The 27,150-nt window shown below is 30.0% G+C and overlaps 4 protein-coding genes across 4 annotated transcripts; all 4 read right to left on the bottom strand.

Annotated features, from left to right (window-relative positions):
• Nucleotides 1-480: 480 nt before the first annotated feature.
• On the bottom strand, nucleotides 481-4,946 carry LOC108324272 (zinc finger AN1 and C2H2 domain-containing stress-associated protein 16). The gene is made up of 3 exons (XM_017557178.2): nucleotides 4,699-4,946; nucleotides 1,805-2,564; nucleotides 481-675 (listed from the first exon to the last, which is right to left on the bottom strand). Exons 1-2 carry the CDS (start codon nucleotides 4,795-4,797, stop codon nucleotides 1,806-1,808), a joined length of 858 nt encoding a protein of 285 aa, XP_017412667.1. The 5' UTR covers nucleotides 4,798-4,946; the 3' UTR covers nucleotides 481-675; nucleotide 1,805.
• Nucleotides 4,947-6,783: 1,837 nt separating this feature from the next.
• LOC108325597 (polygalacturonase) lies at nucleotides 6,784-10,750 on the bottom strand. Its single transcript, XM_017558691.2, has 9 exons — nucleotides 10,407-10,750; nucleotides 9,444-9,569; nucleotides 9,132-9,299; nucleotides 9,024-9,044; nucleotides 8,129-8,336; nucleotides 7,954-8,035; nucleotides 7,646-7,754; nucleotides 7,437-7,553; nucleotides 6,784-7,234 (listed from the first exon to the last, which is right to left on the bottom strand). The coding sequence occupies exons 1-9, from the start codon at nucleotides 10,737-10,739 to the stop codon at nucleotides 7,016-7,018; spliced, it is 1,383 nt and encodes a 460-aa protein (XP_017414180.1). The 5' UTR covers nucleotides 10,740-10,750; the 3' UTR covers nucleotides 6,784-7,015.
• A 7,590-nt stretch (nucleotides 10,751-18,340) lies between these two features.
• On the bottom strand, nucleotides 18,341-19,164 carry LOC128195878 (uncharacterized). The gene is made up of 3 exons (XM_052874581.1): nucleotides 19,055-19,164; nucleotides 18,702-18,959; nucleotides 18,341-18,611 (listed from the first exon to the last, which is right to left on the bottom strand). Exons 1-3 carry the CDS (start codon nucleotides 19,162-19,164, stop codon nucleotides 18,341-18,343), a joined length of 639 nt encoding a protein of 212 aa, XP_052730541.1.
• Nucleotides 19,165-19,445: 281 nt separating this feature from the next.
• Nucleotides 19,446-20,725, bottom strand: LOC108324433 (uncharacterized). Its single transcript, XM_017557380.1, has 2 exons — nucleotides 20,473-20,725; nucleotides 19,446-20,371 (listed from the first exon to the last, which is right to left on the bottom strand). The coding sequence occupies exons 1-2, from the start codon at nucleotides 20,723-20,725 to the stop codon at nucleotides 19,446-19,448; spliced, it is 1,179 nt and encodes a 392-aa protein (XP_017412869.1).
• Nucleotides 20,726-27,150: the final 6,425 nt, after the last annotated feature.

Consider the following 27,150-nt stretch of genomic DNA (forward strand, 5'->3'; position numbering starts at 1 on the left):
TGTAACTCAAAGTGATTTATGTACTAAATTATAAATTATTTATTTGTGGAAACCTTAAAAAAACCCTCTTTCACTTAAATCATATTTTATTTATTTAATATTATTTTGGTCAAACTTAGGATTTTAACTGGTCTTCTTCTAGGAAAAAAATATATCTTAACAAATAAATAACCCTTAGGAATAAGTGAAAGACAACTTTTAAAAACTACTACAATTATTTCTTTGATGAAAAAAACTACAGTTGTATTTCAAAAAGTTTTTTTTCCCCCTACTTGCCTTCTAAACCAAATATTATACTAATAAAAGTTTAACATATGGAGCTCTATAAAAATGTCAGTCCAAAAAGTGACATAAATTAAAGAATCTTTACATCGTAGCCAGAAAATAAGTTTGTTAATTTGAGTTAGTGAGTTGGCCCAAGGTGTACCTTGTATTTCTTATCTGTGTTGTTTGTCGTATAATGCATAGTTTGTGTTGCCCTTTTCAGAGTTAATCTCATTTGGTTGCGAGTGCCACTGGGTTAATCTTTGAATTTTCAGTCCAAGTTCCTTTGACAAAAATAAAACAAAGGTTCATGTAAATCGATATTTCAGGGGAAAGAAACTCTAAAATCTTTTGTGTGATCTCTCTTCTATATTTCATTCCTTCTTCTTTGAGCTCCATCAACAATACAACCTGACATAACAAAACCAGCAGAATCAATGAGAATCAGCTTATACAACTCTCCTAGTATCTTTGTTAAGTTACTCTAATAACTTGTATTATATTATTTGACTAACTTCTTTGAAACTGTTTTGGTACACGAATTTGTTTTAGTAAGTTCCAGATTTTTTCATGAATTACTTAATAGTTTATAATGAATTACCTTATAAAACACTAACTTTTTTTTTCCCATTTTTATCCTAATTAATTTATTTGAAATATCATTTTAACTCAGAACTATAAAATTAATATCTCAAAAAACTAAACATCTCATATTATATCTATCAGCTATTTCATTAATTACTGATAATATTTCAATTCATTTACATGTAAATATTTAACTATTTAGTTTCCAAGTTCTTGCTTGTAAGCTTCAACTAGCTTAACAATTAGCTTTTACCAAACACACACCCTAGATTATGGACACAGAAAATTTTGTTAATGGGAATTACTCTCTTCACATGATAAAAGGAAGTTAAAAAAAAGGGGGTATGTAGGTACAGAGTGAGGTCCGCCACTGCTTCCACAAAATGAGTTTGAACAGAAATTCGAGAATATGCTTTTTCATTCTAATTTCTAAACGAGAAATTCGATATTTCGAAAATTCTGGCCAGTCCCAAGAAAGGTTAGTCTGAAAAAAATGTACATCACTATCGATTGAATTAATCTTGCAAATTCCTGCCAAATTACTGGCCTTTCCCGAAGCTAACAGTATCCATTGAAGAGGTCAGTGTCAAAACATTAAAAATAATTGAGTAAGCAAATGAATCTGTCAGCCAATCCTGTGGCATAGATACAAATAAGTAAAGAAACATCTTCAAATTCATATTCACACTTTGATTATGAGGTTTAATTTTGATATATATGCTACGAGTGTAAGGATTTGTATCCTATCAGTCAAGACTTTTAAAGTAACTATGACAGGAGTCAACAATTTTCAATTATATGTGATCCATGATTGTATGACAATGTTTACACTCTAAAATGTATTCAAATTCAATTCATGTTTACAAAACTATTCATCCATTCTATTTATTGCATAAAAAAAGTGCATTTTCTTCTCGGTGTAATTCATTCAATAAAAAATATCAACTCTCCATACCTTATGATCTAGAATTGCCACCATGATCCCTCTCAACATGTTCCACAAGGGCAACAGGATCCTGAAATCCTCTGCTACACTTAGGGCAAGCATCAATTGCAACCTTTGGTCCAGATCGGTTGCCACTCCTTTCATGAACTTTTTGCACATGGTCCACCAAAGCAGTAACAGAGGAAAACTTGGCACCACACTGAGGGCATTGCTCCACTTGACCACTACTCTGGCTAGCTCCCACCCCACCTGATGCTTTCCACCAGCCTTGGTTAGCTTCACTCAACTTCGACACACCAGCCTCTGCTGATGATCGAATGTTAGAAACTGCATTAAGAAAGCCCGTAGACCATCTAGATGATGCAGATGAACTTGGCTGTGGTTTGGACTCCTGTTTTTTACTCACATTCAAAAGATTCCTGAATGAAAAACTTGTTTCCATTTTTCTGGGACCAGGACATTTATGATCAGGTCCAAACCGATGCTTTAAACAATGGTCTACCATGCAGTCCCTGCACTTAATTGTGTTTGAGAATCCTAATATCTCTCTGCATCCTGGGACAGGGCATTTTTTCTTCTTCGTGACTTTCTCATAGTTCGATGGGTCACAGTCAGTGTTGACATGATTCTCCCAAGTTATATTTGCATCTTGATCAGGAACTAAACGAACTCCTTTAGCGCAAAGTGGACATACAACTACAGTTACATCTTGCTTGTCTGCTTTTGGACACTGATGTTTAATATAACCTCTGTGCTCCAAACAATACACCTGCAAAGATTTTGCTGATAAGTTTGATCAAACAATAAGCTCTTAAAACTAGCACAGGTGGAATAATAATCAATAATTCCACACTCAGATAAATTCCCAGAACGTCACCAGACAAAATCAATAATCAGAACAGTGTTTTATGCATGAACCCCAAAGTTTATGTGCTACTCAGAACCAAAGAAAAATTAATACTTAACCAAACAAAACAGAAAATTGCAGTAGCAGAATTTACTCAAAACTGACTTTTGAGGTGCGCAAATGTTTTAAGCTTAGTTCAAATTTAGAAGTTTAAAATATGATTGTGAAATTCAAGAGTAGCCTAAACTCATGGAACTACTTCAGAATTGACTTTTGAGTCTACATAATGCAAGAAATAATATTCATACACAACCTATTGATAACATAAATGCATAACATAATACTTTCAACCAAACCAAGGTAATCTTATCAAATCATGAATCATGAAGCTAATTTTTGAACTGAGAATCATAACAGATCGTACCGATGATGTGCAGTGTCCATTAATTTAAAACAGACATAAATAAAACAGCTTGAGCAACCGTCTTATAGAGCAAAATTATTAGTTCTTAGTTATATCTGAGTTTATAAATCCTTTATTTTAGAAAAATAGAACAAATTAAATGACTAAATAACTTACATTGAATGAGTGGGAGAGAAACATAAGTAGTCGAACAATAAAATTAGATAAGTTTAGAAGTGTTCCATCAATTCATTTTCATTTAACAATTTAAGTTTATAGGACTTTCAATTTTTTTTCATGAGAATTGGTGGAAAAAGAACAAATCGAATGATTTATATCAATGATATGAGTTTGAACAGATTCATTCATGAATAGCAAGATTTTTTATAACTATGCTTTTAACACAACAATAATTCAGCATTTCAGCTCCACAATAAAACAAAGTATCCCACTACAATAATAAAGTTTAGTAGTACTATAGTATTAAACTAAACTATCTAAATGATTGAATCATACATACATTCATAAAAACACAAATTTCTATGGGGAAAACATTTTAAAAAAAGAGTTAATTTCTTAAAATAACTTGATCCCAATAAAATGTCAACATTAGCTTCAAAAACAATGTATGGTTCATATAAAGCATTGTCACAATGTGGTCAATAAGAGCTGATTGCTTTGATTTTAAACTTATTGACTCAGTTCTTGACTCAAGTGTTTATACAACCTTAACGAGTATTATACCTAAGTTTACCAAATAAAAAACTTTAATAGTGAGTTGAGTTAGCTCATTTTCTCTAGCTAATTGTAATCTTACAAGGATCTACGAGTTAACTCAAGAGTTCAATAAAAATTGTTAAAAAGTTTATAATACCCATTTTCACACAAACATATACATGATGGTATTTTTTTTAGTGGAATTTGAGGGTCACGGAAATAAAAATAAGAACAATACTAAGAAGCAATTCCTTATAGTGCTATTAGTGCTATTCTCCAGTTATAATTGAAGTTGACCCCACAATAACGGTTGGCATTGGTTAAAACTTCTATTTAAAACCCAAAAATCCCCCTGAAACTAAGTCTTATCCTACAACTAACCATAAGCTGCAATAATAAGGAGCCAACCATTCCCACCTCTTTGGTCTCCCGCTCTATAACATCTTTACCACTTTTCCCGTAGTTTATAACTACTTTTACTGCAACTCCTAATTCTGGAAGCAACTTCCTCTGCACATTTCTTGAATTGTTTCAAGTCTGCACACTTGTACAACTAGCCAACTTCCCATCCCTACTTCAACATAAAATTAAAAACAAGTCCATCCTTTCATAGCTTTTCATCACAAAAGCAACTCATCATCTCATCACCATAATTCTTTAAAAATTAAATTGGTCAATATAAGAAAATAGAGTTTCGCTCAATTAGGTACAGATTATGCCAGCAAAGAAAAATGGCATTATGGATCAGATCAAAAGTTAGTTTAGAGAATAACAGTATTAAAATAAATTGGAAGAAAGACATACCCAGATGAATAGTCCAAGTTTGTTCTCATAGTTCATGTAATACAAGTACTAAATAAAATTACAGCATTAGGAGTAAATCATTTGAAAAAAATCACTTTTTTGGGGAAAACAGAGATAGAGAAAGGGAAGAACCTGGTGGCAGCGATCACAGGTAAAGGGCAAAAAATCGATCTGCTTGCAATCAGAGACCGAACAGTGCTTTCCCAGATCTGGGAATTCGGGAGTTCCCATCCAACACACTTGCAAACACAACTCAAATGAAGATGAAAATGAAATTGTTGAAATTGAAATTGAAATTGAGCAGAGAATGAAGGTAGGTGGGAAGAGAAAGGGAAAAGAAAGAGTCTTCCTAGGCTGACCTTGACCCTTCCCAAAACCCATCTAATTCCATTCTGAACTATTTATATATTTATCTATTTTTTCTTTTATTATAATAAATTATATATATATATATATATATATATATATATATATTCTTCTTTTATTATTTACAAATTGGCTTAAATATTCACTTATAGTTTTTATAATTTCATTAAATTATAATCTTCCTCCTTTTAAAAATTCAATTTTGTATTCATCTTTTGAAATTAAATGGTTTTATTCAGTTATAAACATATTATTCGATCATAAATAATATCAATGTATCAACATAATAACATATAACTATTATTAAATGACAATCTAATGAAATGATTAATTTAAAAGTATTAGACTATGGAATGTGTAATTAAACTTTTATAAAAATCCAAATTATATATTAATGAAAGTACTGGAGCTTTCAAATTTATCTTATTTTATTATTAGATTTTAAATTTATTTTACTTTATAATTTGTTAACTGTATAAAAGTGTGCTCATGCATAGAAAGAATTAAAATAGTTCCAGGAAGTTAAAGAAACGTTTCTCTGAAAAATTTTAAACATAAAATTGTTATTTTTTTTAAGTGTTTAATGACGTGTTGATTAAATTATGAAATGATGGTGATGAATTTTTATATATTCCAAACACGTTAGCCTATTCATCGAGTGTATTTTCAACACGTTAACGTTTTATTATGTGTTTAATTTCTCACCATATGAGGAACTTTTACATTATTATCAAAAAATATATTAGGCAAAGTGGAACAACTGAAAATTAATTTTAAATAAGAATTTTCTGACCTTTTTCAATCAATAAAATCAAAATTGAATCATAGTTAATACCATGATTTTATGATTATAATTGTAAAATTGATCAAAAAATAATTATGCATAATAATTTATAATTAATTAATAAAACTTGAGGTGGATAATATGGGAGACATTCTAACTCTTATTGTTAACAAATATAAATTAGATAAAAAAAATTATCCAAAATAAGTTATAGGATTTGATATTGTACTATAAATTAATAGTATTAATTGACATTAGGTGACTTAATAATAAGAAGTTTTTAAAATTGTTCTTTAATATCAAATTAATGAAAGGTAGAAAGTGTTAGTTATCATCAATCATATTTTATTAGACAAGAAAATAAAATAAAAAAACATGAAACAAAAAATAACCAAAAACAAATTAGAACAAATGACTAAAATCAAATCAAAACAACATGTGGAGCACACAAAATGTTCTATATTAACTCTTTACCATTAATTATAGCTAGTTCATTGTTGTAAATAAAAGTAGTAAGTAAGATGGTAATGGATACCATTTTAGTTAATGTAATTCAATTATTTTATGTATTGATTGAATTAACTAATCTATTTATTATTTTAAATAACTAAGATAATTACGTACATTTACTTTTGTATCTTTTTAAATTTTAATTAGCGTGAGCAATAATTTTATATATATTAGCACTAAAAAAATTATTAAATAAAAACTAATTTAAAGATAAAAAATAATTAATCATTGATTAAATTATACATTATTTTATAAATTAAAAATTTTGATACTCAAAATAATCTCGATTATTAATAAAAAAATTATAATTGATATAAGAATAAAATTAATCTTTAACATTAACCATCAACTTACTTACATATTACTAAATTTTAAATTAGTCTCTAATTAATAATAAAGATAAATTATTATTAACTTATTTTCTTTGAATCATGATTGAATGTTGAATCAAATTTTGGCGCGAAAGGTTGCATATATCTCCCCGTACATAATACATAGAAACAGAGTGATAAACAAAATATTGATAACACTAAATCTTATTAATAAATAGCTAAAATTAAAACACATGTGTAGTTTGAAATATTTAAATCCTAACTTTGTGTGTGTGTATAATTTTGAAAGCTATAAAGTAAAATATGATATCATAAATTTTATTTATGGAACATAGAAGAAATGATGAGAATGAATAGTGGCTATGATAGAAATATGATTGTTGGCTGCTATACAAATGAATTAGCCTTATTATTGTGTGCAACAATGTTGCATTATTTGGAAGTGTGTTTGGTGTATCTATGGGCATTGAGGGTTAACATCTCCTCTGTAGGACAATTGAACACTGTTGCATGAAGCTTTGGCCCCTTCTCCATCTTCACGTTCAAGCTCTACGTTCTGCAACACTATCCCTTTGCATGGAAACTTCTCGCTGCACTCAAATTGCACACCCACATCAGAAGCACTTGTGCCTTTTATGTTTTCGTATAACACATTCCTAATCTGAACTGCAGATTTCTGCAACAACATAACCTAAGAATTAGGTCAAAGTTGTAGGTTTTTTTTCTCTTTAAATTAAAGACTGAAATCACAGAAAACAAAATTCAAAACTAAGACATAAAATGCTTGCTTAAGGTACAATGTCATTTAAAATAATGATTCAAATTCACTCATGATTACACGAATGGGTGAAAAATTTTAGAGAATCTGAATTATTTACTTGTTTTTTGCATGGTGTGGCTTGATCACAGTAATTTTGATCTATTATTATGGGATTCGTTACTTTGTCCATTTCAATGTTCTGAAACTTGATGTTGCTTGCACTTCCTGAACCTCCCTGCATGCATGCACGTACATAATAAATTAACCAAAATATATATACATATATATACTCACTACAGTAAAATGGTTCTTCAAATATCAAATTACCTGCCATGTTTTAATTCTTACTCCATTTGTAGTTCCATAAAATTTAGCTCCGTTTACCATTACTCCTGAAACAAAATCCTTGGATTTCGCAGACCCTAAGCTTCCGATGCTGATATCATTATTGCAAAAGAAGTCACATTTTAATTAATCATTTCAATAAAGAGTTCTAGAAAAAAAAATTACCCCATTCAAACTTTTTATACATTAATTTGCTTGATAAGTTTTATAAAAAAGGTTATCAAAACTTCTTTTTTAATTCGTCTCAGTTATGGAATACAGAAGATCGATGATTATGTTGTTGAACGTACCTGATACCATGGCCTGGTCCGCAGGTTATTTTTGTGGCTAGCACATTCATGGTTCCACTTTCTATTGATATACAATCATCACCTGCAAGAGTTGAAACCGAAAGAGATTTAGAAACTTAAAGAAATTCAATGCTTTATCAGTTTTATTATTTTGAAACATGTAGATTAAGAATACCAGTTCCTATAACTGTGTTCGAGATTTGTATGTTTTGAGTGTTTGTGATGTGAATTCCATCAGTGTTTGGGCTGTCCTCAGGTGCTGTCACAGTGAGACCAGAAGCAATAACATTCTTAGATTCTTCGAAGGACACATGCATCTGTTGGCCATTCTTTATTGTCAAATCCTCAACTGTTAAGTAGTTGCACTGGTAGAAAGTCAACGCCTGCAAAGATACAAAACAATTGTTATATTTGAAGGTTGCACCAGGGAATTAATGGATCTTCTTCTGTCACATTCCACCTTTGATATATTATTTTTTTTTCCTTCTAAACAATTCTGCAATTTTATATAATATTAAATTTTCTTTAATCATACAAATAATTTATTATTGGAAATAATAACTAATACTTTCCACAAAAATGTATATATAATACTAATAACAATAATGAGCTAGATATATATGGTACTAACTCTGATTTTATATATAAAATTCCTTTAATTGGCTACATTAAATTTATTATCTCCTAGTGAGTTTTTCCTATCCTCATGAAAGAGAGAGGGTTGTCAAAGAAATTAAATTATCATAATATTGTTTATTGACTAGAAAATGCAGAGTGTTTTTTTTTGTGTAAAAATATTGGTGATAAATAATTGTTTTAAAAAGGATTAATCAAATAATCTTTACGTAGACACCATTAATATTTCAATCAAAGAAGTTGTTGTATATATTTTAAAAAAGAAATTATATACACTTTCTTTATTTAAACTTCTTGAACCCTTTAAAATATGTTTAAAAATAAAATCATAACATAACTCTAAATAATATCTAAAATATTTTAACACTTAAAATTTTGAACATGGAAGATCCATTCTCATAAATTTCAATCCAAATTGAGAGAGCAATACATACCGTAGGGGCCTTCTTGCAAGGCTGCAAATGGAAAAACACAGAAGAATAGTTAGCTTTTGAATATGATATATGAATCAAAGATAACAATATTGTAATATAATATCTTACAAGCTTAGGGTTCTTTTTGCATGAGTTTTGCCACCATATGTTTCCATTTCCATCGATGGTTCCACCACCATTAACTGATAGTTTCTGAACACTGTCGAACATAAGCCAGTGTGTGCGGTCTTCACTGTAATCTGATGGATTATCTGATGCTACAAGGGTTCCAGAGATCTGATTAAAAAAAGAAAAGAAAAAGAGATCATCGTACCTTATAATTAATCTATGTTACTCTGTTGCAGATATTTTTTACATATAATAATTGTAATGCTTTTAAGAATGTTTGGAACTGCAAAGTTGAATCTGTGGCTTTCTAACCTGTACTGCGATGTTGGATTTGCAAGGGCCAGAAAATGTGATTGGCTTGAGTAGATAATTTTTCTGCGGCACCACAAAAACTGCTCCCGCATATGAACATGCTACTTCCCAAGCTTTCTTGAATGCCTGAAGCAACCAACCCATATAATCCAAAATTAATACTTCAAATATTCACTTAGATAACACGTCACTAAATTTACGACATTATGTCTATCGTATAGAAAACAAACATAAGAAAATGTACGATAACATCTTTTAAATAAATGATAATCTATAAGAGATAAACATAAAAGAGAATTTTACGTCCGAGTCTCACCAGTTTGAGATAAATTTACTTATATTGAAAAAACTTAATTTGTACTATCTAATTGTCCTAATTTCATTTCAAAAAATACATCTTTTCCTTAAACTTTATGTATAAAATTAAAAGAAAGTCGTTGAAAATAAAACTCCAATTAAATTATTTTGAAAGTAAGATATACTTAATTGATATTACTAAATATTTGACTCAGACACAGTAAATTAATATCGTTTACCATCAGAAGATATTAATTAAATCACTAAGCACGAATTTGTTAGATGATAATTAAACTACTATATGCTACAATATTGTAATTTATCTTCACCGTTATCATTAATAATAGAATATATATATATATATATATATATATATCTATATATATTATCCTGACTTGGTCTCCACAGTTTTACCTTTTTTTTTCAATCTTTTGAGTTGTTATGACATACTATATCACTATTTTATTTCTAACCTTCCATATTAGTTACATTGATTGAAAAAACTCATCAACATATACATGTGCAAAACATGCAAAAAGACATAGAATATGTTGTCATACTTACGAAGTTCGACAATAAATATATATTTTTTGGTGAAACTATATATTACGAAGTGTGAGTTTAGAACATGAATGTGACAAGAATTTGTGAGGTGAGAATATTTACCAGAGTGTCATCACTTTTACCATCTCCTCGAGCTCCATAATCATTGACGTTAACCATTTTAAGGGAAGAAGAAATGTGACCCAATTTGCCAAAACTCTTAAAGTTGAAAACATTTGTACTCTGCATGATGAAGTTCTTGTCTTTAGGAGAACCCTCATGAAATAACCTAAGTGGGTCCTCTGGCACTGTGCTATGAGCAAAAGAAACCAACATGGCAACAAGAAACAAAAGGAGGTGGTGTTGTCTTGGGAGGGCCATTGTTTCTTCAATTTCCCTTTGTGTGAAAGTGAGAATAGATGGTATCTTGAATAATGGTGTTGAAAGAAGTTTCATGAAAATGGCTATGGCTGATATCCAAGTTGGTGAGGAATTGATTAGAAGTTTGTGTATTTATAGAGAAATAAATGGAGATGATTAGGTTTTTTTTCTTACATATAAGGATATGTTACGGTATGGGAAGCTAGGGTATGAGTGATTGAGACGAAAGAATCACTAGGGTTCGATGACTTTAATTTGCTCCATACATGCTTGTTTCCACAAAGTTTACCAATGTGTCAGTTCATTTATGTGATATGTATGTCTAATATGACCTAAATATTAATGATAAGTAAATATCATTACTACGTAACTACGTATATGTATCAATTAGCTCTAGACACAATTTTAAGTTGGTTTAATTAACTTGAAATTAAGGATTGAAATACTTGACCTAGTTTTCGATAGGCTTCTCATTCATATATAGGCTTTCTATGAATTTCATCAAGTACATGTTTAGAAATCTTCTTTATCTAGTAAAAAAAATAGAAGAAATGATTTTTTTTTATAAATTAAAATTAATTTATGTGTACGATAATTGGAATAACAAGTCATAATTGTTTTAAGTTATTTTTTTTAGTTTACTTATGAATTAATATTGGAAAAAAGAAATATTGAGAGACTTCTTAAAGATACGTTTACCACTTATGTTAGGATTGAGCTTTAAGTTTTTCCTCACGTACAAATTGAACTATATTATTTGAACTAAGTTACCTTCCATTTATATATGTGTTTTAGGTGCAATCAATGGAAATAGGTTATAATGGGTGTGTTTGCATAGAAGTTGGGAGGGGGAAAGGTTTATAAGAGGTGTGTTTAATTTTAATACTCATTCTCATTTATGTGAAAGTTTTTATAAACTTATATTGCTAACTCCTTATCTTATTTTAATGTTTACAATTGCAATTTATACATATATTTTAGACAATTAATTTATATATTAAGTTATTAGTTATATTTTAATTCTCGATAAACATAATTTACACAAAGTGTGACATTCCAATTATATAGAAAAACATATATAATAAAGACGTTATCATGCATAATATAGAAAAGCAGTGAAGAGTAATTAGGATTACAGTCATTCTCAAAATAGCTATAGAATTTAAACTTTAACAAAAGAGGTCTAAACTGTAAACTTAAAGAGGAAAAATATTTCAGAATATCATCAAATCAAATGACTAAGAAACCCCTAGGAAGCCTAAACTGCAGCATTGTCGTCTTCCAAAGTTGTCTCCAAAGAAACTTCCTCGCCATCTGCTCTCATCCAAGTGGATGATCATCGCAAAAGGAATAATACACAAACAACACAAACAAGCAAGGGTGAGTTAGGTATAAGAAGCATGTTATACAGTCACACACAGTATGCATAGTTCACTCTAAACATGGTAAATGACATTACAAGACTTGTTGCATTATAAACCGACTCGTCCGGACTAAAATGATTGTCGAGCTATGGCGAGTTATGCACTCGTGTTGGCCTCTACTGCTTTGCAAAGTCATTGCAAATGGGTTCCACCCTACCATACTCACGAGGTTAGTCCGTTCCGCGCCCTGGAGCATACTAGAAGCCTCCAAGACTAGAACCTCCTGCTACTACTCACCACATGATTCAATCCTCTCTACTTGAGAATGATTGATCATTGTAGTTTCAGGAAAACCCACAAGACTGAGCTGTCATGCAATCATTCTACACACTACTAGGACACCACCATGTATCCTCTCCTTGAGAATCATGGAATTACGTCCATGAACCATACTTGTTACACTTACGCCAATCACAACTTTGTTTCATACATACTTTTAAACTATAATTCACACACAATACAACATACCCTCAATCATGTTGCAAAATCAAGCCACCCAAATCAGTTATATAGACATACATACATCCTGGTAGTCAAACAACATCAAACAGCTCAAACAGATGAGGAAAAATGCGAAACTCACTGAACCAGGTCGCACAGCGCACTAGGGTGCAAGGCAAGATAGCAAAAATTCGCACAGCGCACCACCCTTGGTGCGTTGAGCGAATTTTCCTGAAGAGGGAGCCTTTCAGCTAAAATTCGCATAGCGCACAGGGTGCGCTATACGACTATGCATAATCTGCAAAACGAAATTCTGCAAATTTCAAGCACTTAACACCCCAGAACTCGTTCTATACCTCTTCCTTAACTTCTAATGATCCTATGTCGTAGTATAAGCCTAATTAAACTTGTCTATTTGATTATAAACATTATTAACATGATTCTAAAGTGATCAATACCCAACTTTTAACTTAAAACTCCGATTTCATTAACCCAAGAACCCAATTTCAATTCTACCATTTTGAATATGACTTTACTCAGTCTTATGACCCTAACCAGTTCTAATTGACTCACCCAAGCTAGCCAAACTGCCCAATTGCACTCAAGACCACCTATGCTCAAATTTACTACCTCACTTCCCTCACAGTAACCTAAAACAGTACTTGTGCACCTACTTACTATCCATATAAACGATATTACAGAATTCTTACTCCAAACCTCTCCAATAAAATTAAGTATAGCCAACAAACTCATCAAAGTCAAATAATAATCTGCACACCATGGTTACACAAATTTCACATTTTCAACAAATACAACTCAACATGCTCACCACCAAAAATATAGTATAACAGTAAGACAATTCACAATTTATCAAACATGCACATCATACAGCTCCTAAAAAAAATATAACTAGCTCCCCTTACCTGGGTTTCTCCAAGCACAACTAATTGAAACTGTCCTAACAGTACCATTTACAGCACGAGAACTCAACCTGACCCTACAAACCACCAAAGTGGTGACAGCAACAGCTCTTAGAGCTTGATTTGACAGAAAATATGAAGACGAAACCCCACTAGCAACATGCAACCAGTAACGTTGCATGCCCTAGGCTCCAGAAACAGCGAAGGAAAGGGGAAAATCACTTACCGGTCCAAACGAAAATATGATCGGGTCAAAAGGAAACCTTCGGTGTGGTGAACGCCTGAGCACTTTCAAATCTAAGATTGAATGATTCAGTGAATGGAAATTTTTAGAGAGAAGACAGAGAGAATTTAGGGCAAAAGAGTTTTAGAGAGAGAGCTCTCAAGCAACTGAATCAGACTTCTGAGAAGTCTTTCCTAAGACTAAGTTGTTCTTGGTTTGATGGGTCTGGCTGCCTCACATAAGGCCCAATGACTCCTTTATTTTCTTAGAAGCCCTCACACAAAGTACTTTTGAATAATTGATCTGATTAATTACAAAATCAATATAAAATAACAATGAGTTAATGTTAAAATTATGATACAAACTATTATGAAATTAAGGTTTAATTGAAATAAATATTATAAAAAATAAGAATAAAAATGCTTAGTTGATATTAGTCTTATTTATTTTTTCGCATTTATATTTATTTAAATTAATATTGGTTAAGTTGACACTAATTTTATTTATTTTATTATTTATTTAATAAGCTAGTATTGACTAAAATAATTTTTTAATATTTATTTATGTTAGTGTTGATTAAATTGACGCTAATTAATCTATATGTTATCATTTGTATGTATTGATGTCAATAAAAATGAACAATATAAATTATTTTTAAATTAAAGGTTTTTATGACAAATTTTTTCATTCACACATTTTTTTTTCTTTTATTCTCTATAATTTTCTCTCTCACTTTCTATATAAAATCTTTTATACTCATTTTTTTATTCAGACACATCTCTTTTGTTTATATTTATCTTCTTCATTCAACTCATTTTCTTTATTCATACTCATTCCTTCGTTCATTATAATTTATTTTTCATTTTTATTTTATTTAGTTAAAGATAGAGACTTTGTACGACAAACTTTTTTTCTTAAATTATTGTCATTAATAAGCGTAAACTAAATTAATACTAAAAATAAATTTCACTTAGAAATGATTTGGAAGACAACAAATTAAATAATTTTTAAAATAAACAATAATTAATATTAGCTATGCTAATGTATTTTAATAAAAAAATAATTATTGAGGAATTAATGTTGACTTATTAGAGGCACTTTTAAAAAATCTATACTAATAAATTAACATATTGATAGAAGAAACCTTTTGTGTTGTACAAGCCTCATAAAATAAAATTAAGTTTCTCCCTTAACAATGTAATATAAAGGCTAGTCTAATATAGTATAAGGAACATTATCTTGCAAGTTCAGAAAGTAAACAGAAAAAACAAAATATAATAAACAACTAGTTAAATGTAATATGTTAAACTTAAACTAAAAGACATAAAATCACCCATTCTAACCATTCTAACCTCACCCAAATCAATGCAACTCTCAAGACCTTCTTCAACAGCTTCAGGTCTACCAAAAAGACCGTCAACAACATAAAATCACGATAGTTCAATAGGTCGACAGAGTATCCAATCTTGACATCTAACAACCTGGTAATAACTTAGTTGTAAATCCTAAAACTTCCAAAGAGTCACAAATCTAAACTAAAACTAAAAAATAAAGAAAACAAAAATGTTAAAAAGATTGTAATAAGCTTCAATATGAGAATATAAAAATTAAGTTATCACATATATGATTTTAGAGTTCTTTGTGAATGAAATGCAAATCCAACACTATTAGATAATTAGCATAAACTTGAGGTCAATGTTAAATATCTATTTTTTTAATATTAATTTATTTAAAAAATTTGGACCAAAACTTAAATTAAATTTATGATAATTAAAATTTAAAAGTTTTAAAATAAAAATTGTGTATGTTTTATAGGAAAAGGTTAAAAAAAATTACAAATAAAATAAAAAGGAAAATAAGTGTATAGAAAATATGAATATCATTTTATCATTAAAATATAAAAGAGATAAATTTCTACTTTAAAGGTACATATATCTTTTAAGAGGAGGTAAGCAGAAATTTTCTCTTTTAGTTGTCCTTTTCTTATCTTTTTTTTTTCTTAAAGTAATATGTTAGAAAAACGACAAGGAGAGGAATACGACATACAAAAGACATAGTTTATTAGGTTTCACTCATTAATAATGTTGGATTTGTTAATCTATATTACATGAATGGGCTATTACAATCTCAGTTACTTTTGAGTTAGATTTTGTCTTGCTTTGATTGTTGGAAACAATTTTTTGATTGAAAAGGTTCCGTAACACTCAAAAGTTATTTAAAAAATGTCTTACTTATTTCTCTAACCAACTCAACCTTAAAAGAATTATTTTATTTATTAAAATAATAACTATTATTATATAGATAATTTATATATTTAAAACATGTGATGGGGAATTTATATATTTAAAAGTTATTTGTTTTTTAATTTTGACAACTTTTTTTTATTTTCACATTTTATTGTCGATAGAATATTTATTTTCATTGGATAAAATATTTTAGTACCATTTTTTTTAATATTTGTTTTGCTTTGCCATTGTCATTTTAAAAGCTACATATAGTTAAATTTACCATCAAATGAATTTATTAACTTTTTTCATTACATTGACGTAACAATTAAATGTTATTTAATCTTTGTTAACAGGATAAAACTTACACGAGTCACAAGTTGAACATTGTGATACATCAACCAATATTTTTTTATATTTTTGTTGGAAAGATTATTCAAAATATATCATTGTTTAACTTTTTTTATAGAAAGGTCCTCTAAATAATTGTTGATTATTATTTACTAAAACCCATAGTATTAAGTGGTATAATTTATTTGATTGGGTAGAGTTTTATGACCCAAATAATATAATTTTTCAAAAAAATAAAATTAAATAGATATTATTTTCATTATAAATTTATGAAATTTTTTATTAACTTGTAAAATTGATAATTCATATATGTAAATTTTAGTTTTAAGAAAGATACTTATTTTTTCTATTTAATTATTATTTTCTATTATATATTCTGTTATTGTTTTAAAAAATACATATTTATATTATAAATAAAAGTTAATATTATATATCTTTTAAATAAACCCCAATTTTATATTTTTTCTTTGGTTTAAACCCTCCCTTGGTCCTCAAGTTTGTATAGAAATCTTAGTTCGGTCCTCGTTTTTTCATCTGTCTCAATTGGATCATATTTTTTGTAAAAATGAACACATTGTACCATAACCGTTAAGTGGTGTGAGACGGTGTTAAATTGATATGAGCTGGATTTTTTCATTTAGCAACGTGGCATTGTGCACTAAAATTGAATGTGTCTTGTGTTTTATCCAGGTAGCCTACGAAGCCCTAACATTTAAGGGCATCCCCTCTCATCCAAAGTATATTTTCGTGTTGGGGAAGGAGAGGAGGAACGTCTTTCGTGTTTTGTCTTGGCGAAGCACACCTGCTGTCTTACGTCTTGGGCAAGCATTGTGGTGTTGAGGTGGTGGTAAGGATGTCTCGTTCATCTTCCTCTTGCAAATGTTTGGGTTCGGCCATGCAACACAGTAGTGGCAGTGTTAGGAGATTGGATGCAAAACCAACATGCCTCTGTGGTCAGAATGTAGTGTTTCGTATTGCGAGAACCCCTAAAAAAGAGGGGAAAAAATTCTAGGGTTGCCCTAACTTCAAGGTGAGTTTGATATAACCATAAATCTATGTCTATTTATTTGGGTTTTGACGAAGGAGTGTGTGTTGTTGTTGAACAGGGTGGGAGTGGAGAATTGGTTGGTCGCAACCTCTTCAAGTGGTGCATTGACGAAGGAAATGGGTTGAATGTAGAAGAAAGGACTGGTAGTGTAAGAAATGAAGAAGTGGGTGTGTGGAGCATGGAAGACAGTGTGTTGCAAATGGAAGAAACATATGGTGAAAAGATCAGACTGAGTTTTATAGAGAAAAGTTTAGTTAAGTTGGATAAGTGGTTGAAATTGTTAATGGGCATGATCTTTGTCATATTTGTTTTGAATGTAATTGTATTAGCAATGTTGGTGAAAGTTGGTTGATGCTGTGTCATCTGTGATCAGACTTCAAACTTGGCTTATATGTAATGTGTGTTTTATTAATGAAGGTGAGTTATTACAGTGATAATGTGTCATTTAATTTCATTTAATTATATTGTTACTTTAAGTGGAATAATCATAAAGCAAAATCATGACTAAGTGGAATAATGAGAAACATCATAAAGCAATGACCAATAAAGTTGATGAGTGATAAGGAAATTAGGCAATAATCACTTTCTCATAACCACAAACATTGTCTTACATCATAACAGAAGCTGTTCAAAATGATAAAAACATTGTCTTACATATCCAAAATACATCATAACAATACATCATAACAGACTCTGTTCAAAATGATAGAGCAAACATTTGCTACAAAATATAAATAAGTTCAGTACATTAGATCATTGATCACATCATTCATCAGATAAAGGCATAGTTGTTTGGTGAGTAATAGGAAAATCTGTTGCTGGAGGTTGGGTCACTTGGACAGATTGGGCAGTAGGAACCTTTACTGTTGGAGGTCTTTGTGGACAACCTTTTCTGTTGTGTCCAAGTTCTTTGCAGATGGCACATCTTTTCCTCTGCCCACCCTTTCTTAATTCATTGTTATTCTTCTTCAACTCCCAATCCTCTAGTCTTCATTTCTTCTTGGGCCTTCCTGGCATTGTCCTCTTCTTTGGTGGTAATATATCTTAATAGGGTGTAACATCCCAGACATGTTGTCCATTGATAGGGTTAATTATTGTGTTGTAAGTCTCTTCATAAGTAGACTTCCTAAACCAGTTCCCAATGTATTCTTTTGCATTTATATTCAAAAATTTCATTGCAGTGATGGCATGAGTACACGGAATGTCAGTAATTGCCCATTTTCTACATGTGCAGTCCATGTTGTCAACATTCACAACAAATTGCTCACCAAATTGTGAAAGATGTTTCACTTCAAATAATTTTTCTCTTGACCACCTGGATGTAATACACAGTTCAAAACACAATTAGATGGATCACTATAAATGGAAACAAAGTTAACATGAATGGAAACATCATAAAAGTTACCTTGGTAACCAATATCTAGTTAACCAGGACTCCTTCTGAAATCTGTTAAAAACCTTGGGGCAGATTGAACCTTGATATGATGTGATCTTTGTCCTGTTGGCAGCCCATCTCTTCATTATGTAAACCCTTATGTCTTCTAACATGCTAATAATAGGCTTAGACCTACTATCAACTAGCACACTATTAAAGCCCTCACACATGTTGTTCACAAGAGTGTCACATTGTGATCTAGAGGTAAATCTAGATCTTGACCAAAACCTGGGATAAGTGAATATAACTAGTCAAGTATCCATCATGGCAAGCCAATATGTAAATAATTATAAGACTTAATAATTATAAGACATAATACATACCTAGGTGGGATGGCAAGCAAATATTTAAATACGTCTAAATTGATGTCTTTAATATTCCTCATTTCAGCCTTCCATTGTTGTGGGTGTGTGGCTGTTGCTGCCCGCCACATGAGACGTTTAAGGTTTTTTCCGGGAAATTTTTTTTTGAAGTTTGAATATAAATGCCTAACACAAAATCTTTGTTCTACACCAGGTAGAAGATCTTGGATAGCTGGCAAAAGACCCTAACATATTCAAAATATTTTAATTAACATTTGTTTAATGAAGATATTCAGTTATATGTACAACATATTGAACATTGACTGACCTTTTGTTGGTCTGAAATAAATGTGCATCCTGCACATACAGTTGCCCCACCAAGATCCTCAATAAGGTGCTCCAAGAACCAAGTCTAGGAGTCTTTGTTTTCTACCTCAACAATAGCATATGCTATGGGCAACATTTGGTCGTTTCCATCTCTTCCCACTGCTGTTAGTAACTCCCCTCCATACTTGCTTTTCAGAAAGCATCCATCCAAGCCAATAATAGGTCTACAACAAATGAAGTTATCCTTGCATGCCTTCAAGCATGCATAAAATCTTTGGAATATGACCTCATCATTACTGTTATCAACTTTAATTTGGACTGTTGTACCTGGATTTGTTTTCAGCAGCTCATGACCATAATCGTGAAGTCTTCTGTATTGATCTTTGAATGATCCTTCAACCTTATCTTTTGCCATTGCTCTTGCCCTAAAAGCCATATTTCTTGAAATTCCTACATTCCATTTCCTAGTAACTTTGTCCCTAATGTCCATGACCTTCATTGTAGGATTTTCTCTCACAGTTTTCTCCATCCTTTCACTCAACCACTTTGAAGTCATCAACTTTACATTGAAATCTCTACTACAGTTGTGAACATCAAACACTTTTCTCAGTTGCCATGCACTGAAATCAGTCTTAAAGGAACAATACGCATACCATTTACAATATCCTCTTCCACTCAAGCACTTCACAGAAATCCTTTTCTTGTCATTCTTAATAAATTTTAAACTTCTCCCATTACTTAGTGCATAAGTCCTTATGGCATCTGTGAATTCATTTTTCTCAACAAAATAGGTTCCTACTTCCCATTTATAACCCACCAAAGTTTTAGGCATACTAAAAGTGGGAAACCTTATCTTAGTCGACCCATCATTGTCCTCACTATCTGATCCACTAATCAACTCCTCTGATAGCCACTCATTGTCAGACAACCCACAAACATCATGAATAAATTCATTATCTGTTGACCGTTCAGACTCAAGTAATGCATTGGAAGCTTGTTCTCCCACATTTCCTTTAGAAGTCCCAATGTCACAATGCACGTTGACATCAATTAGACTTCCTTCACTCAATCTACATCTTCGTCCTCAGTCTCTGCCTCATGTACATCATTACCCTCACTGTCCTCTACATCATCATCCTCTCCTAAATCCTCTAGCTCAAAATCATCTACATCATGTACCTCAGCTTCCTCTACATGATGGACCTCACCATCCTTAACCTCATGGACGTCAACATCCTGACCATCACTCTTTTGGGCATCACCCTCACCCTCAACCATTTTTGTACCAACATCACTATGATCCTCACCATCACCCTCATACCCATCACCTTTACCCTCATGGGCATCACCCTGACCGTCAACCATTTTTGTTCCTACTGCAGTATGATCCTGACCATCACCATCATGGGCATCCCCCTCACCCTCCTCCATTTCTGTTCCAACTTCAGTATGGACCTCACCATCACCCTCATGGGCATCCCCTCACCCTCCACCATTTCTGTTCCAAGTTGACCATCACCAACAACCTCAACCTCCTCCACTTGTGTTGCAACATCACCTTCATCATCAACTTGACCACCAACCCAATCAATCATTTCTATTATTTCTGGTTCCATCATATTATGAACCACATACAGATGAACTTCATCATTTAACCTAGCAATGTTCAACATGTGCATGGCACCCCTATCATCAGTTAATAATTCTAACCTATCTGGGTCCACAGACTGACCTCCTAAACCGTACCATAATTCTTTGATGTCCATATGACCTAATTCTTTGACTGAGGCTACTATGCCAAAATAGCTCCCCAAGTCTGGATCACAAGACCATTATGCTCTCTCTCCTTCAAATTTTAACTTCCCATTATTATCACTGACAAAATTTCCACAATGGTGGACCACCACCTTAATACGTTTCTCATCCATATGAACAAGTTGCTTTTATAACCTGTACATTATGGGGGTTAACAAATGTTTCGAATATTACAGTGCTACCACTACGGAAACACTCACTCACTAACTAAACACTCACACCGACACAGACAGGGGGACATGGAACAAAGTAACATCCCCACTAACGAAACACTCACAGACAGGGGACCACTACAGTTGATAAACAATTCAACAAACAAAATTCGGGACCACAATGTCTAAACTACAATGTAACAATTCAACATGTAAAATGGGGACCACAAATCATTATAAAAATTGTTACAGACGAAGACGAAAACCCAATTGTCGAAGACGCACATGTTCGTAAAACCAAAATCACAGTTATGTGTTCAAAAAGAAAACCAAAGACGAAACGAAATATCTTACCTTAGTCGCGTCAACTATCGGTTGGATTCTCTTCGTCTTCTTCAAGATTGGAGTTGTTGTTCGTCCTCCGCTTCGTCTCGCAACAACGAAATTAAATCCCCAATTCCCATTTCAAATCCCTAATTCTGATATAACTAAACTGAATAAATGGTACTTATGCCACATCAGTACTATTTATTTAATCAAAACAGTCCACGTAAGTCATCAACACACATCACCACATTCTCTATGCTCCAGCTCATATCAATTTAACGCCGTCTCACACCACTTAACGGTTATGGTACAATGTGTTCATTTTTACAAAAAATATGATCCAATTGAGACAGATGAAAAAACGAGGACCGGACTGAGATTTCTATACAAACTTGAGAACCAAGAAAGGGTTTAAACCTTTTTCTTTCTAAACTTCTATTATGGTTCCAACAATATGAGAATTTGATAATACCAAATAAGAGAACTTGATAAATATTAACATATTAATTTATATTGTACTTAATTATTGCGGTAAAAGCCCGATTGTAATATAAGTCTCATTTTTATGGTATTTAGTTTTTATTTTCTTATAGACTAAATACTAAGGAGATTATTACAAGGTGACAAGCTTATTTTAAAATGTAATAATGGATTGATATCACTTAAAAGTTAAGATTAAAAATAATTTAAATAATTTTTTTTAATTATTTGAGATACGTTTTAAAAGACAAAATAGAGTGAAATCAGTATCTAAATGCGGTAATTGATCCTAATGTTATCTTATTGAACTGAGGAGAACAAAACAAAAAATATGTAAAGAAAAGACAAAGATAAAACACTTTTAAACCAATGTTTTTAAAACTTAATTAGTTATTAAACCAATCAACGTAAGGTTTAATGGTTTTCGAACTGAACATAATTTTTAAAAACTAAAAATACATAAAATTATATTAAAGATGTACAATATTGCATTTTTACGATGTTAAAAACTAAAACTAAATATAAATTGGATGGTATTAATTTTTTATTGGTGTATATCATATTCTAACAAAATAAAATAGTTAAATAAAAAAAATTAACTATTAAACGTAACTAAACGTATTTAGGACACGAACTTAAAATTTTTTTATTAAATTAAAATATAATTTAATGTGTCAATTAATTTATACTTTCGGAAAGGTGAGTGCAAAATCATTACCAAAACTTGCTGCATCCCCAGACCTTGAAGTTAATAGGAGAACTTTTAAAACTTTCATTGAAAGGGCAAAAAACAAAAATCACTTTGCGTAGAAGAAATCATGAACTTTCTGTAGACATAATTCTAAATAGATATCCTTCACATTTTATTTTAGAGAACATATGTACAAGTCATTAATTCCCATGATATTCATTATTTTTATGATATTTTAATCATAATTAGTGGGTTGATTAACCGTATACTCCATATAGCTAGCTAATGATGCTGTCTTATGGATAATTTAAGCCGTTAATTAAAAATATCATATAATTTTTACTTTAAAAAATATATGGGAGTTATATATTCCTAGTTATAAAAGAACAAATCTTTTACTTTATCATGTTGATGAACAGTAAAATATTGCAGTTGTTTTTTTCGATGAATTACTAGAGAAATACAAGTTCACGTTGTATATTAATTTTACATTATCATCTAAAAATTAACCAACATGAAAGGTAAATTATAATTTATAATTTTATGATAATTATCTAAAAGATTATACTAATTATATTTAAGTAATAGGGTTTCGTGAGATTAGTTCTTTCATGCATTGTTTATACTTAGAAGGAGGGTATATAGACATTCCCATACCTTTGCATGCAATAATCACTGATGACATCAGACTGAAAGTTTGGTTCATCTTATGCGTGTCGAATATTATAATTAGGATGGTTAGGAACAACATTATTATTAACAAAACCTTTTTCTTTTGTTGTAAACTATGATTGTATATTAATCAAACCTTTTTCCTTTTCATCTTCATTTGAAAAATCATCTACATCATGATTTTAAAGAATAGGTATTGTTTCCAAATTTTCTAATTAACATTAACTTTGAAGTTTCATTCTATAACACTTATTTTGTACACAGGTATTTCTATTCTTTTGTTTTTATTTATGCGTATATGTTCATGATAAACTATCAAAAATTTAGTTGAATTAATTTTCTGTGTTTTGACATATCTAATGCTTCATCACATGCTATAGTAAATGTCATCGTACACATGCCATGCCAGGCAAATTTAGGATAACTAATAAAATGTTTTGGCAGAAAGTTTTATAATTTTAAAGAAACGAAAATATAATAAATTTACATTAATTTATTTTGTTTTTTAATGTAAATTAAATTTATTAAATTTAAATTTTAGTTATATAGATAGAATATTTCAATTACCAATTAAGTAATATTTGTTTCAAAAATATTAGTGGGTAATGTTTTCCTTCATCGTTGATCAATAAAATATTAAATAATTGCTAATTGAAAAATAACACTGATTTGCAAGAACAAAGAGATAACTATGAAGAAGCCTTGTTAATCTCAAACTAATTAGGTTACACTTTAATGACAAACCAAGGAGTATGAAGAAAATAAACAAATATAAGAGAAGAGAAATATAATAAAAAAGTTAAATTCTTACTTTTTACGAATTTTTTTAATTTAAAAATCAAATTATTTCTTAGATTTTTTAATTTTCAAATTCTTTCTTTAAAAAAATTATAAACAAACTATTTTTTCCGTAGAAAATTTCAAATTCTCTATAAAAATGAAGTATTCTCTAAAAAAATTTCCTCCACAAACATATTTTGGTGATGCTACCGAATTATAATAGAGGATGATAAAGGAAAAAAAAGGCAAGTTTTGGTGAGAGATATGCAATGAAAAGATATACTCCAAATTTGACTTGTAAGATGATGAAGGTATGGAGGAGAAGGTGAATCTTAGAAAACATAAAAGGTTATATAGTTTATGTCGAATTCTAACGTTTGACTAAGTTATTGTGAACTTGTGCTCTTCATCTTATACTATCGTAACGTATTCTTTTTGTATTTTACTTTGAATATTTTATGGACACAACATAATCATAATTATATGCTCCATTATTGTACAATAAATCATATAAATCATATACATTGTTCAAAATCAGGTAAACATGTTTGAAAATGAGATTTGGTGACGTACATATATATAGTTAGGGCAAGTCCAAAAATAGATGATAAATTTTTTATTCTTTCATGTTGATAAAAAGTCATGGGAAACGATAATAATACTAAAATAGAAAATGGTAGAAATAATCATAAAAGGAGGATAATATTTTTAACTGAATTTTTTTTTCAATGTGAAAATTAAAATTTGACTAAACATAAATTAGTCAATTAAATTTCATTAAGATCAAATATAATTACAAGAGAGTCAAATAAAAAGTACAAACAAGTATCATCAATATGTCAAAGCAATAATGTTTCCAAATTTGAAGAACAAAGAAAAATAAAATAAAATTGAGTAACGGTGTGAGATGGATTTCTCTAACCACATCTCTCCAACTAACAACCCCAATGATCAAAATGAAGAAGTATATGTCACTAACCTTTTGTCAAAATTTTAGCTCAATTTAACAGAAAAAGAAGGAAAAATTACTGAGACGACTTAATAAATATGTCAATAATTTTTCTCTTTTTCAAAGGCTGCAAAACACTCTCTCTTTACTTAAGGCTCGTCTCCACTTAGGTTAAGTGACATAAAATAGACTTAACTAGGTTGGACTTTTTAGACACAGTTGAATGTCAACCCAATATATTTTTCCCCTCACAATTATGTTGAGTGACTACCAATCCGATAATCTCATAATAAACTTTAAACTTCTGCCTTAGTTATCATTTCAACACCATTGTCGTTAGTTTTGACTTTATCCAACCTCAACAACTTAGCATCCAAAACAACATGTATCTAATGAGACTTCACATCAATATGTTTGAACCTAAAATAAAATGTTTGATTCTTACTAAGATGGATAACACTTTGACTTTCCACAACTAATGGATAGTTGTTTTGCACAAAACTAAGACCCTGCAATAATTTCTTCAACCCTATGTAGCAACTCCTTGCATGCTTTTGTGATGACAATGGACTTTATCTCTATAGTAGACAATGTTATGCACCCATGTAGTCTTGATTGTCAAGTGTGAATGTATATTTATGTCTTCATTTAGTTTTTAATCTTGGATTCCTGTTTGATTTTGTGTTTTAAAATATTGTTTTAATTAGGATTTGTATTAATTGGATTTATTGAGCATGATATATAAAAATATGTTAAAATAACTTTTTGGATTGCGTGAATGTTCTTTGTATATATTTTGAGATTTATTAATGTAACTACAGTTAGTTTGAGTTCATGGAACTATGAAAATAAATTGATTAAGTTTCATGACACCTTAAAGATAAAACAAAGAATCACAAATAATCAAAACCACAAAAATCTAAGTTAAGCATGTCATGAAAAAGGCAAGACAAGACATAAAAAAGTGAAGATATTTATCTAAGGCAAGAGGAGGGAACGAGTAACAAAAATTAAACCTTGCGATTTTCTTTATTTTTTCTGTAAAAAAGAACTTTATGCTTTGATAATTGATAAATCTTTATGATAAAATATTATTTAGAAAAATATATTTTTATATATTTTATTTGATATTTTTAAATAATTATCTTATTTAATTATGTCAGTAAATATCAAAAGATAATATTTATCAAATATTTTTTAATATGACAAGATCTTTCTAAATATATTTATATATCTATCAAATACATCTTAAAAATATTAAATTATATAGTTACAAAATAATTAAAGAATATTACATTATAAAAAATAAGGTTACAACAACATAAAAAAAGCTCAAAACAAAACCTAGTTCAAGAGACTTAGAAAACACATTAGAAAAGTATAAAAACCCTTCAAGAGACCTAATCATGTCTTCTCCACCGTTCTTTAATATTTTTATGTTATTTTTATATTTTATGGACAGTTAAACGAAGATTAATTTTGTTATAATTTCAATATAAATTCTGACATTAGAATGAAATGTGAGTATAAGAGAATCAAATTAAAAAACAAATAAGTATATATTATAAGTGAACATCAAAATAATAATGCTTCAATTTAAAAAAAAATCTAAAATAAAGCATCAATATGTGAGACTAATTTCTCTAACCCTAAATCTCTAATTGAAAATTCTAACTGTAAAAATAAAAACGAATATACCATGTAGTCAAAATTTAATTATGATTCAACTCTATAAAAAAGTGAGAATCACCATTTTACTGGTATGACTTAATGACTTTATAACTTAATGAATAACCAATAAATTCTCTCTTTCTTTTTTATTTTATTTTAAGTTACGAATAAAACACTTTCTTTTAAAAGACACTCTCTATTTAGATTAAATAAAATGAAACAAAATAAAATTAACTAGGTTAGGTTTTTTTAA

The sequence above is a fragment of the Vigna angularis genome, chromosome 3 (assembly GCF_016808095.1).
Source record: "Vigna angularis cultivar LongXiaoDou No.4 chromosome 3, ASM1680809v1, whole genome shotgun sequence".
Taxonomy (NCBI): domain Eukaryota; kingdom Viridiplantae; phylum Streptophyta; class Magnoliopsida; order Fabales; family Fabaceae; genus Vigna; species Vigna angularis.